Source organism: Carassius gibelio, chromosome A19, assembly GCF_023724105.1.
Source record: "Carassius gibelio isolate Cgi1373 ecotype wild population from Czech Republic chromosome A19, carGib1.2-hapl.c, whole genome shotgun sequence".
Classification (NCBI taxonomy): domain Eukaryota; kingdom Metazoa; phylum Chordata; class Actinopteri; order Cypriniformes; family Cyprinidae; genus Carassius; species Carassius gibelio.
The window spans coordinates 7,000,685-7,020,343 of record NC_068389.1 but is presented as its reverse complement, the minus strand read 5'-3'; the positions used below and the strand labels follow the sequence as shown (position 1 = coordinate 7,020,343).

Here is a 19,659-nt window from a genome sequence, read left to right as displayed (position 1 = left end):
TTTTTGTTTTGTTTTGTGAGTGTGTTACTAACATTATTTATTTGTTGTTTAACAGTTTATGCTTTGAGTTATGGGCTGTTATGAGTGCCATGTGTTCATGCATTTAGGCCTTTTCACTTTCCTTGCAGCTTTAGCAGCCACAAGCACCTCTTCTGATGCTGACTCCATCACACCTTTTGAGACACCATAACACCTATTGACTTACGATTTGCCCGGCATGTCATAAGTCACTAGGAAATTACATAAATGTGTCAGGTTTGCGCATGAACTTTTACTGATGCGGTAGCTTTTGGATGTGCCACAGCTGAAATTGAGATGTGAGCCACATGTACTGAAAGCTGATGTGACACTGAGCTCAAAAGGTGCTTTACAGATTTTACATTGTGTTTACTGTGGAGTTGATGTGCATTTTACACCTATGTATTCATATTTTTACATGGCTAAAATGCACTTGACTGTGACATATTTACTAAATGCATGCTATGATATGGTCAGATGTTATTTTCTGACAGAATAACTCTGTCAAGAACATGCTAAGTTATATTTTACCAAAACATTGGAAGATAAAAGTAAGAAATCATTTCATAAAAATACAATTAAGCCTGTTTTAGATTTAGTAAGATTTATATAATTTTTTATTTATATTTTTATATTATGTTCAAGAAAAAAAAAACACTTGCATATATTATGTAATAAAATTAAGACTTATATTGTTAACAGAATGAGGGTGCTGGAATGGTTTTATGTGATTTCCTTCAGAAAATCAGTGTAAATGAAAATCAATGCAACAAACACTAATAAACCATTACAATTTAAATATTACATGATAACATTATACACACACACACACACACAGTGGGTATAGAAATGAATGACCCAACTTTAAATAATGATTCTGTTTTTGTAGGGTTAGGGTTAGGGGGTGGGCTGTATATCATCACATTCCTTAAAGGGAACAAGACTCTTTGCCAGAATACTTTGGGAATGCCTCGTAACCACATTCTGAAGCATGTGTAGAATGAGTCCAATGGAGAAGTGAGACGTCATGAGTGGGGTGACATGAGTGCACCTGGCCCAATACATGTTAGCTTCTGATAGGATGAAGTAAGCCCCTATTGGGATGCAGGGATGCCCTCAGGGAACTCGATCTGCATTGGAACAGTTTGGGAATGAGAATGCCCACTGCACCATACCAACAAGTCCCTGTCTGGTGTGTATCAGATGAGCACAACAAGATGAGAAGACTTGGGATCCTGGGGTTAGGAGCCATGTCCAGATTATACAACTGTACAGATGTGTGCGGAGGGAAGCAGCCTGCTGTGTCACAAATGTCCTGCAGGGAAGTACCCATGAATAAGGCCTTGGAGACTGCCATACTCCGGGTCTGATATGTGAGATGGCCTCGACCACCCAACTGCTCAGAGTCTGCTTGGTCACCTAAAAGCCCTTCTCAGGTGGATTAAAGCAATCAAACATCTGATCTGCCTTACGCCACTAACCAGCTCTGTGTACGTAAGTGTCCAGTGCTCATACTAGATAGAGCAGATTTAACATCTTCCTGAAAGGCATATAGGTAGGCACCTTAGGGACATTCCCAGGCCTCAGGTAAAGGAAGGCCCTAACCATGCCTGGGGCAAACTCCAGTCTGCACCAAGAGATTAAAAGTTTTCTCTTCAGCATATACTCTTGTGGCAGGAGCTCTAGAATGGCGTATGATCTCAACAGCCTCAGTTTAGTGGCCGGATGCTAAGAACTGTGCCCCATCAGGGGTCACACCCACAGCTTCCTTAACTATGTTCTGGGGTGAAGTATGGAGCCCCCTGCCTGATAGAGGAGGTCCCTCCTGATCAGCATCTCCAAGGTAGAGCTATCAAGAAGGAACACAAGGTCCGAGAACCATACTTGGGCCGGCAAGAATTGGGCTACTAGCAGAAGATGGAGCTGGATGCGTGAAGTAGTACCAGACCGAACAGTGTGTTGTTTCCTGTGACGCAAATAGATCCACTTCTGCTTGGCCGAACTCCCTCCAGAGGAGCTCAAACATTCGGGGTGGAGCCTTTATTCCCCGGGCCTTAGCCCCTGTCTAGACACGATGTCTGCTTCCTGATTGAAGTGTCTAGGGATGTAAACTGCTCTGAGTGAAAGGAGCCTTCCCAGAGCCCACAGGAGGATCTGCTGTGCCAACTTGTATAGTGGGCACGAGTGCAGACCGCCCTGCCGGTTGATGTAAGAGACCACCAGTTTGTTCTCTGTGTGGAGAATGTCCTCCACATGTCTAAGGTACGTAAGCATCACTGCACGACCTCAATCGTGAAAAGCGGGTTGCCGTTTGGGGATAACACCTTTGTCCTGAGCCACCACTACAAAGGTCTTATGTACAGCAGGCCAAAAGTTATCACTTTGAACGCAGCTGCCATCAGACCGAACAGTCTCTGAAACTATTTGCCATTGAGTGACTGGACTTCTCTCATTCTCTTTGCAACTCTAAGAATTGATTCGACATGAGCAAGAGACAGACATGCCTGCATCATTGTTGAATCCCACACCACATCAAAATAAGTGGTCCTCTGTGCTGGAGAAAGCACACTTTTCTTGCCATTCAACATCAACCCCAGCTCTTTCATATGATTGAGGATGACATCTCGATGCCAAATCACCTGCTGCTGAGACTGTGCTAATATTAGCCAGTCACCAATGTAATTCAGTATGTGGATGCCCTGGAGTTTCAGAGGAGCCAGAACAGCATCCACACACTTGGTGAAAGTGCAGGGTGAGAGTAATAGCCCAAAGGAAAGTACACAATATTGGTATACCCAATATCAAGCCTCAGGAACTTCCTGTGTTGTGGAAGAATGGATATGTGGAAGTATGCATCCTTGATATCTATTGTGACAAACCAAACCTCAGACCTGATTTGAGATACAATCTGTCTGGTTGTGAGCATCTTGAACCGAAAGTGTTTGATAGAACAGTTTAGCAGACGCAGATGTATGATCATACCAACCTCCATCCTTCTTCAGGACAATGAAGTATTGGCTGTAGAACCCAGAGCCTCTCGAGAGAAGAGGAACATGTTCTATTGCCTCCTTTCTCAAGAGAGTGTCTATTTATCGTTCTATTACCAGAGCCTGCTTGGGAACCACTATTGTGGGGATCCCATTGAAACGAGGCAGGCGAGAAACTAAACCGGATTCTGTAGCCTCTACAGTCTGCAAGACCCACTGTGAGACATTTGGCAGAGGTTTCCACGCTGTCAGAAAGTCTTCTATGGGAACCAGCCACTCGTGGGCGGCCTCTGGTATGGCTAGAGAAGGAGTCACTTCGGTACCCTGAAGTGGATAACTGGCGGGGAACTGACCTAACGGCTCTAGCGTCTTTAATCGAGGGGATGAGCATTCCTGTGCCATACACTTGCCGTAAGCTTGCTGGAGACCTGTGCCCTGAAGCTGTGCCCTGAATCACTAGAAGTGGCAGGGTTGACCGAACGGTCCACTGAGGGCATTTTATACTGAGATGTGCACCTCTCCTCCCCTGGCGGATATGCCCTCAAACTGTGTCGGAATCTAATGCATCGACCTGTAACCATATAAGCTTTTTCCACCAAGGGCAACGTTGTTCTGACTGGCTTAGTGGGAAGCATTGGGCCATTTGCTCCACCCTCTGCATTGTCCCATATAACTGTTCATTCAGCCCCACAATATACACCACGGTGTGAAGGTTATGATCTGACTTGCATGAAGTGTCATCTAATTAACTCAGTTTTCAACTTGGATACACCTTGAGTGAAAACGTCCACAAGCTCCTCCTTGCCGCGTATCAAGTAGGTGAGGACCAAGATAAAGATAGTCTTATCGCTGTCTTAGTAACAGAGATATACTGACTGACTGAATGCTTGTGTAACATGCATACACATATCACAGCTTGCTTACTGAAGAGCAGAAGGTAACATGCGCTTTGCCGGGTTTTTTTATCTATTTATAGTGAGAAGTTGTAGTAATGGAGGTGAGAGAGAATATGTATAATTTTGATGATAATTATGTAACATATAAATTTGTTCTAAAATAGGCTTGGTTGATGATATGAAATACAATTTCTTATTTCTTTCTTTTGATATTGGAGGGAAATATGATTTGACAGGTGATATTCACCTGCAGTCTTACAGTATGTGGGTTGCTGTACAGCTCATGTTCACATACCTTATCTACAGGACATATATTTCACCAGAGCTTTTTACTTCCTTTAATTTTTTTATTTTTTATTTTACTAACCCCAGAAAAAACTGTGCCAAATACTGACTTGTTTTGTTTAATAGTTTACAGTATGTGTCCCTTTTTATAGCATTCATGTGGAGTGTGTTTTCTGACACTGTTGTCTCATTGCTAAATGATCCTGCCAAAGTAACTGTAGTTAGTAGGTTTGTTTTATTAGTATGTGCTCACCAGCGTGTTCTGCTTTAACCTAACAGTGTTTTGGGCAGGTTTATGACTCGACCACGAACACTTCTTTAGATGTAGTGCTTTATGTTGATTCCTGACACACCATCTCTTCCGCAGGGCAAGCATCCGAACCGGATCGGTCCAAACAAGTCCCACCAGTACGCCAGTATCGAGTCGAAGAGGTCGGCAGCTACCGCAAGTCCCACCAAAGGGCTCTATGGACAGAAGTGAGTAGACAAACCAGGCTTCTTCCAAACTGCAGGGTTTAAGGCGATTGGGTGCAACACTTGTGTAATTACCGTATTTTACGGACTATAAGTCGCACTTTTTTTAATAGTTTGGCTGGTCCTGCGACTTATAGTCAGGTGCGACTTATTAATTTGACATGAACCGAGAGAAATGAACCAAGAGAAACGAAATAGAAAACATTACCGTCTCCAGCCATGAGAGGGCGCTCTATGCTGCTCAGTGCTCCTGTAGTCTACACTGAAGACATAGAGCGCCCTCTTGCGGCTGTAGACGGTAATGTTTTCTCTTGGTTCTAAATAAGTGCGACTTATAGTCCAGTGCGACTTATATATGTTTTTTTTTCCTCATCATGACGTATTTTTTGACTGATGCGACTTATACTGAGGTGCGACTTATAGTCCGAAAAATACGGTAGTTAGGGTCACCGGATGCATTATATATATTGGATAACTGACAGAAATTCAACAAATAAGTAAATAATTATAAACTATTATTGCACAATATTTATCACAAAAATGGCTTATGCAAAAACAACCATCTTGATGACAAAAGCCAGGTAAAGAATGTAATGTTACAATAGAATAACACAACATGGATTGTTTTCCCCCCACATTTTTTCCCAGAAGATGGCGAGGGTATTACTGAGCCTTTTGAAGGTTTGTAAGCACAAGCTTGTGTGTTTAGACTCATCTCAGTCTTCTCTGCTTGACTAAACCTGTTAGCTCTGGTCTGTGAGCTTTACCTGTCATTGGTCTAGCTACTACCATTCATTTAGTGGAACAGACGTATTAGTTTGTGCTTCAGCCATGTCAGTGCAATTAATGCACATGTATCATTTAAGATGTTATGCTGTGTAGTCTGTGTACTTCGTCCATGTCTGGATTAATGTCCAAATCAACTACAATACATATTAAAAATATGGAAGCCTGTTTATGCCACAAAATATGTAATTGCAACTTTATCTCACAATTCCGACTTTGTTTCTAGCAATGTTTATCTCACAATTAGTATTGATGATATAATTGTTGGAATTGTGTTATGAACTCTCAATTCTGAGAAAGTCCAAATTTTAAGGTATAAACTTATCATAAAAATATCAGAATTGCGAGAATAGCTCAGATTTGTAAGATATAAACTTTTCATTTCTAGAAATAGTCAGACAAAGTAAAAACTGAGTTCCAAGTGTGATAGAAACTGGCCATTCTGAGATAGAAGTATGAATTAAAAGATGGCAACTTAAATTGCAAGAAATAAGGTCAGAATTGTAAGATAAAATATTGCAATTACCTTTATGTTTTTATTCTATAGCCTAAACAGGCTTCTATACTAAATCTACATGCCCTTATTGAAATTTGTTGAGGTAAATGCAGTTTATGTCAGACCTTTAATGTTAGTAGTATCTTCTGACAGCATTTAAGTTTTGTTAAGTTATTTTTATAACAGAGTTTTAGCGACCTTAGAAGGGATAATCATTGGCATATGAACAATGTTAAGTCATAAACATATTTATATTGTGTTTTCGAAATGGCAGTCTACTCCTGGCAGTGATCCTCTCAGTCACACAGGGATAGTCACAGTTTATTGATTAGTTCTTTTTGACATTTTTGTTTGTCTTCTGATTGCCACAACTAAGCAACCAATGATGCAGGAACAGGGGCGGTACCTCAGCCTCCTGCTGTTCTCTGTTCCTCCACAGACTGTGGCTGTTAAATAATATTTAGGAGACATGGGACACTTAATATCATGAAAATGCAAATATGATCTTGATATTCTTGCATTCACATCAAAGTTTGTTGATAGACTATGTCTAGTATACCTCAGTAGATCTCTAAATTTTTGTGTTATTAAATTACTCAATTTGCGACTAAATGTATTTTCATTTTAGGTTACTGTAGCATACTGTAGTTGGTATGTTTAGTGACCAAGTGGAGTAAATTGGCATAGAAAATTATTTTAGTTTTTCTTTTTCAGATTTTTGTCATTGTAATCTTCACTTCTGTATGTCTTTCTTACTCTCATTTCTGTCTGAATGCTGAAGTGGTGGGAGGGGCTTCACAACCACTGGCTCCGCCCCCTCCACCTCCACAAGCCACACAAGCAATGGCTGGTAATGCTGTTGTTACATAAATATGCTCCAATAATGCAAACAAAGAAAAAAAAAACCTTAGAAGAAATGTCAAAAATAACAATACACAATAACAAACTACCTTAAATTTAATTGGTGATGCACCGAAATTAAAGTTTCTATCCAAAATCAAAAATGCTGATTTAAAATTAGCCTTTGTTTAGAATAACTGTATTCTATATAATGCCACTTGTTAAATATAAATGATATATAGTCATGTATAAAAATATGACCTGTTACATGCAAGTCTATACATTACCGTTGAAACTTAGTGGTAAGGTTTTTATGTATTTGTGGCAAGGTTACATTAAAATGATTAAAAGTGATCCTAAAAACATTTTAATTTCTACAAAAGATTTATATGTAGTAATAAGAAATGTATCTGTATTTTTGATCAAATAAATGCAGCCTTGGTGAGAATTACAGTCTCGTTTAAAAACCATTAAAATAATAATAATAATAATAATAATAATAATAATGACCCAAACTTTGGAAGTTTTTTTTTTTTTTAAATAATAAAAAAGTATTATAAAGTGAAGTAGTTAAAGTATAAATAACTATATATATATATATAGTGATGCGTGGATGGCAGTAATATCTGGGGGTTCTGTGGATAATCGGGTCGGGTAATAAAGAAAATGCATTCTGATTATTTGCAGGTGGATATAAACTAAATTTTCTAAAATTTGAACTTAAATAGGCTACAGAAATTGAGTAAACTGTAAATAAACATTAAAAGTTATTCAACAAAACATTATGTAGTCAAGAGCAGTTGTTTGACTAACATCAATGACAGATGGCACAGCTTTATTGCTAAGACCTATGTAAGACCTATTTCACACATCCAATACTGATACAAATGCGTATTATTTTGCAACTTGTTACTAGCAGCATGTGCTTTGGGAGCGCACAGAAAAGCACCTCTGAAGAGCACGAGTAGGCTGCCGAATGGCTTAAAAATTGGCAGGTGGATCATTTATTTGAAGCCGATTCGAATTACTTTTTAGCTAATACGTGCAAAAGAAATATATATATATATATATATATATATTTAACTTTATCCGTTAAAGAAGTATTTTTATATTTAAGGCTTAGGACCTTTATTTATTTATTTTTTTTGTGAATCAATACATCTCATACATGTTCATCCATATGATCCTCTTGTTAATTGTCTTATGTTTCTTTTTTGTCCACAACTCTGTCTCTTCATTGTCATCATCAAAGCTCATGTCGGGATGGAGTCTCCTGTCTTGAGCCCCAACACCACCTATGCCCCCATGCCTCCTCCTGCACATGCTCCTCCCTCTCCTGCACATGCCCATCTGCCACCTTCAGTTGCCACTCCCCCACCCACACATGCCCCTCCCTCTCCAGCACATGCCCCTCCCCCTCCAGCCCCTCCCCCTCCTCCTCCGCCCGCTGCTCCATCATCAGCTTCACCTCTTGTCCAACAGGCTTCTGTGACAGGTGTGTCAATACAAATGAGTTGAGCACAAGGACACTGCCTGTGTTTGTAGTGGAATAATAAATCATAGTATGCTAGAAACTGCATACAGCACAAATCCATTAGTAAGAGTAGTATAGTGCTCTGAACATAGTCTAAGGGCTTGTTTCTTTACATTATTTATTTAGCTTTCAGCAATATTTCTTTTCATCTTTTTTGCCTTTGCTTAAATAATGTTGGAAGCTTCTCATGAGCGTGTGTTAGAGTGTAGTATCTGTGTGTTTGTGTAAAAAAAAACACTGATTTTTCGACTCACCCTTTGTTTATGTGTGTGCCATTTCCCGCACAAGAATCCCAGGAAAAGCCTGTAGCTCCCCCTGCTGTCAATGGGAGGAAAGGCAAGTGTGTGTGAGCGTGTGAATCTCTCAGTCATGTTTTACTGTGTTTTAGTCGAGAGATAGTAGATGTAGTATTTGACGGCTGTCATCCGATATATAGTGTATTTATGCTATGATTGTGTTGGTGATGTCATCAAGAAAGCTATTTTGTTTTTGAAAATGTTTAGAAGTTCTGGTTTTACACCAAGCTGAGCTATTGTTCTGGTTTTGTGGGATGAGTTATTATTTTAATTAAGAATAATGGGTTATTATTTTTTATTTTCTTTAAGTCACGTGTAAACTGAATACCTTCACTCGCAGTGACTCTTTCTCCTTGTGTTGTAACTTCAGAGGTCACATGGGAGGACCAGCAGAAGAAAGCTCCTGGTATGGCACAACCTGCAGTCTTCATCGGCCCTTAGTAGAGTAGTTCAATCCTAGTGCACTTCTGAGGGATCTAGATTTCAGCTCTTCTTCTGCTTTGTAGCTCTCTGCTTTTGCTGTGGTGTTATTTGTGAAGACTGAACGCTCTGGTGTTACGGCTCTAGATGGCATGACTACTGAAACTACTAGACTAAAATGTAGTGTTGCTTTTTGTGATGTCTGAACATCAGATACTGGTGATGGGGTGTTTGCCTGCTAGGAAGTACTAACAAGTCTGATTTACTTTAGAGGAACTGATAAAAAAAAAATAAAGTGTTATATATGTTTAATTCAGCTTTATTGATTGTCAAATGTTGTATTGTTTAGAGTTCACTTCACCCGCCTCAGTTTTACTGTTTTATAAAGTTAAGTTAAAGTTTGTTTTACAATCAAATTCTATGCAAACTGATTTCCCTTCTGAAAAAGAAGTGTGCTTAACAGTATTGAATGTGCACTTAAAAAGTGCACTTTGTAATCATATCAAATGTTTGATTTTTAAAAGTTTTACGTTTTAATAATCTTTAGTTGTGTTTAGAGAAGTGCACTTAATTTGATGTGTTGACTAGATTACTAAAGCATGTGCAAAGTACTTCATTAGAATTTGAACTTCACTGTGTTAGCAAATATATATTTTTTTATGTCCTAAATTACAATATTGTCATTACAAATGTGTAAGTACAAATATATTTAAATGCATAATATATAAGTTTCAATAGAAATTACATTAAAGTACATTTTAGTTTACCATAAATATTTGTCAAAAAAATAAATAATAATAATCGTTATAAAGTTCAGCTGATTTCAGTTACTATAAATTTAAATTATAATACGTTTCCCTTTATTTGGAATTAAAATGCAAAATTGTATATTGCTTTAAAAAAGTATATTATTCCTGTGTTAAGTACTCTTTTTGAAGAATGCTAAAGTGTACTCTTTTTCACAAGGGTGATGAATCATTCAAAAGAATCGATTCAGAAGAACAATTCATTCACAATCCTTGCATATATCTACTGCCGGGCTCTTGCAGTGACCATAATAAGCAGCAAAACACAGTAGTACACAATTCCATGACCGTGGCATATGATAACCTACATTAAAGTGCACGGCTTGAACAGGAAGTGTGTCTGATGAGCCTCAGTTTAGCATGAACACAGTAGTTCTCTGGGTTAAATCCATTGTTTACAATAGGATGATATTAGCATTAATAGTATAATGCATTAACATTATAGCAGGTTTTATTTTCATAACCCACAAGGTGCAAATCATTGAACAGGGTACTGAAGTATATGCTGCGTCTCATAAAAGGATTTCTATATGGAACGAGTGTTTATTATTAGTATCATCAGCACAGTGTCCCTGGTTTTATAGTTCAGTTTGTCCCATCTGGAGGAAGGTTCGAGTATAGCTGTGGAAATGAACTGCTCATGTTTCTCTGGCATCACATGAGGTCACATTTATAGTCATTTACGTGATGAATCAGTTCTCACTCATGTCTCCAGTCTATAAGATTTGGAGAATACAGTTTTGAATCTGGGTGATTATCAATACTTACAATTGATGTAAAGATGAAGAACAGAAGAACATTCATTTGCTCATTTACCGCACTTGTAAAATAGGGGGGACATTTCTTGTTTTAAGATCTTTGCTTTTCAAGGGAAACTTGTACAGTAGTTTAAATGAGAGCAGAACTGAGACGAGTTATTATAAATCCATTGTATACATTATAAGTTCTAACATTGCTTGTAGTACGTAGTGTAGGATTATCAGTGGGTGTCTGTTTGTAGTGTGTGTTTGTTTTGATGCTTTACATCTTTTAAAGGTTTTTTCTTTTCTTTTTGTTGGTGTTGGATTTCTCAGATCTGTTTCCCGTTTGTTTCGGCATGTTATGAGTGATGAGTTTCTGAATGTGAAATTCATCTAAACTCTTGTGTGTGAGAGTGTGTGTGTCCATCATAACATTGCGTGTCATGTGTGTGTCTAAACTGTCTTGTTTTCCTCTCATCCACACATCAGCTGTAGTGTCAGAGTCCACAGTGTCAGAGAACGAAGATGCAGGTATTGTACACAGACCGACTTCTGCTACTCTAACATAGAGCCCTTTAAAACAACTTCTGGAGACGAGTGTGTGTGTGTGTGTGTGTGCTGGACAATAAACAGTTTATGTGTATGATTTTGCAATATTGCTAAAAATGTTGAGGTCAGTAAGAAATTCATTCTTTTATTCAGCTGGGACACATTTAGTTGATCAAGGGTGTCAATAATTACTTTATATATTTATATTTTATATAAATACTGTTCTTCTGAATCCTGAAAAATAGAGAACAACTCTTTTAAAATGTAATAATATTTTACAAAATGATTATATATTTTTAATAATGAATAAAGTAAAAACAAACCAATGGTGAGCACGAACTTTCAAAAACATATATATATATATATATTTCTGGCCTAAAACATTTAAACTGTATAAAGAGTTTATTTAAAGAGTGCAAGTTTTATCTGTACACTCTCAGTGAGCCGGGGGACTACAGCTTGCCACTGGGGCAGTTCACAAAAAGACACCTTTATACCTTTTTCATTACTTCAGTACATTAGAGTACATATTACTACCTTAAGGGTACAATTACTAACGTAAGGTACTACTATGCATCCTTAAAGCCCAAAGCATACTTGTGCAAGGGTCCACATACAGTGTATGTGATGCAAAGTTAGGCCAAAGTACACTTTTTTTTTCTTCTTTTTTTGCGCATACACTAGTGGACTCGCACAGCCTTTCAAAGTACAGTCCATTTCAGGCAGTCGACTCACGTGCTCATGAAAGCTTCATGTTTGAACCAACTTCTGCTCTGTTTTTCTCCAGACGTTATGACTGATATAAATGTCTGTTGTTGTTCCATCTCTTAGTTTCTTAGCCTGGGCCAGTGTTGCCACCTTGTGGAACAGCTAATGAAAAAACCCAGTCATTGCACATGTGCGAACTATGCATGCAAGTATGTATGGTTACAAAAAAATAGGTGGTGCTTGTACAGTGTGTGTGTACTGTTCTTGTGATGACATTTGTGTCCCACACACTGTATGCAGACACTCGCATATGCATAAAAAACAAAGTATACTTTGGCCTTTTTTCACCTGAACAGCACGTGCACCACCCAATTATTGTAACCATGCATACTTTGTTAAGCATATGTCCCACATGCACATTGACTTTGTATTGCATTAATCATTTGTTCCACAAGATTGCAACGAGCCGTGGTTTCACATTAGAAAACTAAATGAAAGAGAGGAAGCAACAACAAAATTGCAAAAACTGCATTAACAGCAGACACCTGCATTGACAAGCGTTTGTGTGAGAGGGTTATGAGATCACCGCAGCTTTAGATTTAAAAAGTACAAAGACATTTTTATTAGTCATAACTTGCGGAGAAATATAGAGCAGATGCTGGACGAAGATGAAGCTTTCTCGAGCGCATGTGTCGACCACCTGCGTTCGTGCATGCTGTCAAATGAAGTATACTTTCAAACACTATCCATTCAACTGTAGGCATATGCTAGTGTCTCGTAATCAGTTCCTTGGAGACTTGTGAACTCATTCTGTGGCTTCTTGTCCATTCCTGTGTTACAAACTTGTGTTGGCTTTTCTCTTATCTGCACCATATGCGAGTGTTGACAGAGTAAATGTTTAGCAGAGATACAGTAACAGGTGTAAAACGCAGCCTCTTTAGTCTGGCAGCGTCATTGAAGATCATCTGTTCAATCGTGTGTAACTTCTGTTCGTAAAACCATTTCAAGGCATTCTAGAATTGACTGGTCAAATTCGTTTTCATTCAGATCTTTAATGGCATTTCAGCTTATTTGGGTTAGACTGGATCAGATAGAGTTTCCCACTTATGAAAGATGCTGTCCGTATAACTTTGTTACGTCTGCTGTCCGTCGCTTTGGAGTTTGCTGGATGTGTATTTATATGTAGCAAGCAACACATTTGCATACTGGTGCGAATTTGATGAGTTTCAGTACATCTAACCCTTGTTTGTCTTTCCACACAGGCACTTTGAAGGATCCATCAAGGGTACGTTTCTTTCTCTTAATCTCTTAATGCTTGAGCTTGTTTTTTACATAATGTTTTCTGCCCTTCTACAGTAAAGCATTTGTAGTATCCTCAGTACTGACCCTTTATCATGTCGTGCCCGTTAGGATGCAATATAGACACTATTTTAAGTACTGACAAGCTATTTCTCATGGTAGCATAAAGTGTCAAGGATCTGTCAAACCTTGCTCCTGATCAGGATTGGTGTTGAGCTTTCTGTAAGAGAAGACGAGCTCTGTGAATAATAGTTGATCTCCAATAGAGGCACGAGTGCTCGGTTTACATGAATTCTTGCATATGTCATATGGTTTTGAAAGCTGAGAGACGTGTGTCCTTTGTGACATTTCTGCCTAGAGAGCATTTAATGAAATGAACAACCTCAAATATAAGACAGAATCATATGTATCCAAGACGGCTGATGAAGTCAGGAACTCCTGAGCCAGAAATATACTGATATTTAATACAGAACTGAATATTAATAAAAATAAGTCTTAATTAAAAGGGACTATGTTTGTGTGATCTGCGCATAGACCACATTGAATTCAGTGCGGATGAAAATGACCCTTACACAAAGAATATATATTTCCTTATAAATGCATGAGCAATATATTAAATGATTTAATTTTATTAGAATATATTGAATAATACATAAGGAATTGTATGTGATAAGATATGGTACTGCATGTGTATAAATATATTGCACATATATTTACTCATGCAGTATATACACATATATTGTATTCCTTATATTTTATCCTTATTTACCTTCTTTGTTTTATATATAGCTAGTTAACAATAGGTAATTAACAATTACATGAGGCATGAGATGTTCATTCATGTTTATTTCACGTTAAAACTAGTAGCAAAGAGGAAGAGATGATCGCGCTGCCGCTTGAACTGAACTGAGATCTGTCGCGAATAAAAGAGCGTCAAAACAGCATTGATATATGTATATTGTTTCTATGGGTATAATCTATGGAAGATTGTTTACACCAGTAAATAAAAAATAAAACAAGGTAACTGTGACTTTTTATCACACAATTCGGACTTTTTTTCTCACAATTGCGACTTATTAAAGTCAGAATTGCATGATATAAACTCGCAATTGTGAGAAAAAAAGTCACAAATGTGAGATATAAATTCACAATTTCGAGGAAAAAAAACTCGATATTCCATAATAATCAGCTAATTTAAATGGTTAATTTTATTTCTCCATCATTTTTAAATTGAGTTCATGTAATTCTGTCCTTTATTAAAGCCATTAAGTACACCGTCTTGTACCTTCTTCTTTTGGTCCCATTTTGATATACTTTTTTGCTTTGAATCAAAGTTTGTAATGTTGTGAACACTTTAATGGAAAAAAAATTTCGGAAAAAGTGTGTTGGGACTAATGCACTGCATGGGAATCCGTTGTGAGATTTATGCCGTTCCTGATAGTTTTTTTTTGAGATTCTTGTAGTTCCTGTTTGGAAGCCAGTTTGTGCTAAAGGATTTTAATGTAATAACCAGCATTGTTTTGTTCTCTTTCTCCCAGCGTGGGATGGACAGTCTCTCCATGAGGTCGTCGGACAGTGATGTAAGCGACGTGTCCGCTATGTCGAGCGCGTCTCGGCTCAGCAGCACGAGCCACATGTCTGTCCAGTCAGAAAGGGTGCGAGCGGGCCGCAGGATCAGGTAGGCACATCATGAACCCCCTGAGCCCTGATCTGCAGTCATGAACACACTTACTGTGCTTCTGGCCAGTTCAGGTTCGGCTCTGCCTGCTTGTGAAGTGAGAGGAACCTCTGAACTTGCCAAGAGTGTGTTTACCAATGACTGAGACCACATCACGGGGTTTGAACAAACCTATATACAGGTGAATCTCATGAAGATATGTCCAACTCATATTTGACACCCAAATCTGAAGAGAAACAAATATGAATTATATATATATATGTAAAGCCGAATTTTCAGCATCATTTCTCCATTTTTAAGTGTCACACGATCCTTCAGAAATCAGATTTGCTTCAAAATAAACATTTGATTATTATCAACGTTGAATTTTTTTTTTTTTTTTTTTGGTGCTTAATATTTTTTTTATTTTACGATTTTTTCATAATTATTTGATAAATAGTAAGTTCAGAAGTACAGCATGTGAAAAATGGTACATTTCGCAACAATTATAAAGACTGTCACCTCTGATTTATTTAAAGCATTATTTCTGAATAAAAGTAACAATTTCTTTAAAAAGTCATTAAATTACATTATATATCAGTTTTAGTTTTTCTATCACACGAGAAAGAGATTTTTTTCACAACAATAATGAGAAATCTTGAGGCAAAAACGTACTTTTCATGATTCATATGTGAATGAAATATGGATTGGACATGTTTTCACGCATTAACTGAAGGACTGAGACTCAGTCTATTAAAGTATATGACAGCATTACTCTGTCACCGAATCTCTCTTGTTCATGAAGAGAGTTCATTTCCACTAGTGCTGTCAAACGATTAATCACATCCAAAATAAAAGTTTGTGTTCACATGATGTGTGTGCGTCTCCTGTGTATCTTTATTTCATATAAACACATACACATATATACACACAGTACACACACACTTCTTATGTAAACACAAACTTTTATTTTTGATGCGATTAATCACAAGCACTCATTTTGTTTAAGGTTTCTCTTCTTTTCTTCATCTGCATGTCTGCCAAGCTTATATCTGTCTTTTCTGTGTCTTTTCTGTCTTGCATGCTTCCTTTCGTGGTGTCATGGCTTGGTTTACGTGTGTGTGTGTGTGTGTGTGTGTGTGTGTGTGTGTGTGCCAGCCGTGCGGAGGCTCTTCAGAGTCAGGGAGAGGAGGGCTCTGTCTCTGTGGAAGAGCAGGTGGAAGTGTCTACAGCGAGCGCACAGGGGGCGGGGCATGATGGGGAGGTGGGTGGGGCTACTGTCAACCCAGAAGAAGAGGAAGAACAGGAGGAACCTGAGAGGTTAGAGGAAACCCAGCTAGTGTCCTACAGCTAAAGTGTGATCCCGCCCCTAAATATCTGATGTGTTCTGATGTCAGTTAGAGTTTAGGAAACGAGGAGAACTATAGGAAATAGTTCACATCGTGTGTGTTTTTGCGTGCATGGCAGTTGTGAGAACACTGAAAAAAAAAAAAATTATTTGGATAAAAAAAAAAAAACATTTTGTTTTATCATTAATTAAAAATATTTTTTTCCCAAAGTCAAAAAAAACAAAAACAAAAAAAAAACATTATTTATTAGATTATTTTAAATTATATTTATCAATATAGCTTTTTTGTAGACAACTTAATGTAGGTCAGTATAATTATTATTTTTTTGGCTTTATACAACTTAATTTAACCATAAAAGTTTAATGTCCATTAAGCAAAAATACAAGAAAATAAATAAATAAATAAAATTAAAATAAACATAAAATGTAATGAGTAAAAATTTACCTATATTGGATTTAAAATTTTTATTTTCATGTTTTTCTTATCTAATTAATTATTATTATATATTTATTGACTTCTATGGGAAACATTTTTTGCTTTAAGACGACAAAATCAAAAGCAAGTTTAAATCAGAAAGCATAATTCTCAATTAGACCCATATACAAATACACTTAAACAACATCAACAACAATAGTCATCTCCCTTTTTTAATGTCTTGTAATCCAGTTCTGTGTTTGTTATCTGTGAGTGACACCTCTCTTCACTGCATATAAAGAGTTTGTGTCTTACATGATATCAGAGTCCCGTCAGTAACCCTGGGGAGAGTCACATGACCAGCTGCCGTCTTCACTCCAATTAGAGCAAACTCTAGAAAAAAGCATCAGTTCTTGAGCATTTCCAGCGATTTACACTTCAATACTTTCTCAGTACCTTCCGTGGGTCACTAATTGAAGATAGATGAAGTGTTTACGATCATTAAAAATGCTACAGTAGGAAACGAATTTAATTTTAATGTCGTCAACTGAATGTTTCACCATTTAGCAGCTGCAGTAGCATGAGTCTTGCATAACCAGGACTCACAGACCCTCTCGTACAGATGTTCAGGACCGTAGACCGCTTTTTTATTAGCTTACAGTCATTTCAAAGTAGCGACCGTGCTCTTGAAAATGTTTTATGCCTCTTATGGTCTCATGTTGGGTTAATGAGGGGAAGTCGTTCACATGGACTCGTGGTTTATAGACATTATACACTACCATACCATAAGCTTCGTTGATGATTTTGAAATAAATTTCTTCTGCTTTCCAAGGCTGCACTGGTCTGTTCAAAAATACAGTAAAAACAGTAATATTGTTAAACATTACCTCACAGTTCCAGCTGAACTGAGACGTATAGACAACGTCTGAAGTTAATAAACAGCAATTTAACATTGAACATTTTAGTCAGTGTCTAAGTGTTACAGCGTTTAATGTCAGGTCATCCGGTCTGACTTTAACATTCAGAGCACAGAAGAGGCTAGAAGATACGGTTCCCATAGAAACAGCTCCATCCTCTTCGTCACAGCTGTACACATGTCTCAGCTCATTGTCTGTAGAAATGTCCTCACAAAAGTCTCCTCCGGTTGTGTTTTCAAACATACAAACCTACTCACACAGAAAAAAAAAAGTTCACCTAAATACTTGCCATTCACAGAAAACCAGCAGAAAGTGAATCTGTCAGTCTCTTACTCTGGTGAATCTCTGGTTTCTGGCTGGCACAGGATCAGATCTCGTCTTTCTATCCTCTCGTGTGCTCTCGGGAGAGTGAGCTTGAGTTTGATGAGTCACCGTCTCATTATTTTCTCCGTGTTTGACTCAAGAGCTTATCACGTGTCACCTAAATAGCTCATTATATAAGCTTTTTTATGCAAACTATCTCTGTGGATAAATACGTCATATTACAGCCTGACCGATTGAATGAGATATGCTAAAAGATACCTTTTCAATTAAAATAAATAATGTATACAGCTTTTCAGCTTTTGTGGCAGGTGAACTCAAAATAGATACATATTACAAATTACCGAAATGTGCAGCCAAAAACTAGATATTTCAATTTTCTCATCAAATGATCCATAAGCAACAGTACTAGTAACATCAAGTTATTTGACAAATTCTCAATCCGCCTGGATCTTAAGGTCATTGTTGTTTGTTTGGTGCTTTAGCTGATAGATTGATTGCTAAATCAACTAGGGCTGTCACTTTTGCGAAAAATCTCATTCGAATGGATATCGAATAACATGCAATTTATTCGAATATATTCAAATATCTATGTGCCTACCCTCCCGTACATAAAAAATAAAAAAATAAATAAAAAACCCGAGCCTAATGGAGATTCAATCACAAATGTATTAACAGTGAGTCATAAACAGGACTATCTGGATCGTTTTTACTTAATGTTTGAAACAGCAGGTTATCAACTTAGAATATCAACTTATATGAAGTGCCACTATATATGCATATCCCACAACATTAAGCTAAATGAAAAAAGAAAAAGAAAACGATTCAGAACAGGCACAAACAATAACGTGACAACTGCAGCAGGAGTAAGGCATAAAGCCAAGCCTAATTCATTTCTTAATATTGTTTGCAAGGAACACCAGTCTATCAACTTGATCTGGATTAAGTGCGGCTCTCTTTTCATTTCCAATGTTCCCCGCGCTGGAGAAGTTACACACGTTACAGACGTGCCTGGCTAGTAGCTATTATTTGCGTGATTTGGTCATGGGCCTACGCTACAATATGTTTAGAGTGCCCTCTACTGGATAAGATGGCAAAGAATAAAATAAAAAAACAAACGGTCTTATCATAGACTGTAAAAAATGCGCTACACATGGCATTTTAAAACCGGATAATTTATTTATAGTTCGATTACGGATATTTCCCGTCATGTTCGAATGCATATTCGAATATCAAATAAAAAGTGACAGCCCTAAAATCAACTCCTTCAAGACCCACGAAGTTGTTCATCTTTCATAGATTTCTCTTGCTAGGCGCTATGACGTATTTTCGAAATTTCAGCAGAAAGCCATTCAAAAAACCCAATGAATTCAGGATAATTGAATTGGATGTGCTAAAATACAACTTATTTCCTTGTTTTGGCCTACAAAAACACAACTCTCCATAGATGCTGGTCATGCTTGTGCTCCCCAGTAGATCTTGTCCCGTCTGGTTGGTGTTGTACCAGTCCTTCACCTTTGACCCTTCTTCTAAATCCTGTAGCTGAATCCTGTCCCTTCCTCTTTCTTCCTGTCTTCCTGTCCTTCCTTCTTCATGTATGTCCTGCACCTGACATGGCTGACAGTGAGTTTACATCTAAAATGAAACACAGGGCTCAGACGGCCACCCCGGGGTCCAACATCACCAAGAGCTCCAGTGTGGGTGGAGACATGTGCTCGCTGGGCAGGAACGACGACGAGGACGAGGACGACAAGAAGCGGCGCTCCAGCTTCGGAGCCAAGATGGCGGCCATGGTGGGCCTGGGGAAGAAGAGTCAGAGCACCTCCCAGCTGGACCCAGAGCGTGAGTCAACTGAGCTGCTGCTTTA

General features: G+C 37.9%; 1 protein-coding gene across 1 annotated transcript in view; it reads left to right on the top strand.

Moving 5' to 3' along the window:
• LOC127935338 (regulating synaptic membrane exocytosis protein 2) overlaps positions 1-19,659 on the top strand; it is a 132,979-nt gene that overhangs the window by 101,008 nt on the left and 12,312 nt on the right. Inside the window, exons 26-35 of the mRNA XM_052533126.1 lie at positions 4,554-4,663; positions 5,309-5,341; positions 6,724-6,792; positions 8,035-8,277; positions 8,605-8,652; positions 8,983-9,018; positions 11,068-11,109; positions 13,098-13,120; positions 14,673-14,812; positions 19,417-19,634. Coding sequence (XP_052389086.1) covers positions 4,554-4,663; positions 5,309-5,341; positions 6,724-6,792; positions 8,035-8,277; positions 8,605-8,652; positions 8,983-9,018; positions 11,068-11,109; positions 13,098-13,120; positions 14,673-14,812; positions 19,417-19,634 — 962 coding nt within the window. The remainder of the gene's footprint in view (positions 1-4,553; positions 4,664-5,308; positions 5,342-6,723; positions 6,793-8,034; positions 8,278-8,604; positions 8,653-8,982; positions 9,019-11,067; positions 11,110-13,097; positions 13,121-14,672; positions 14,813-19,416; positions 19,635-19,659) is intronic.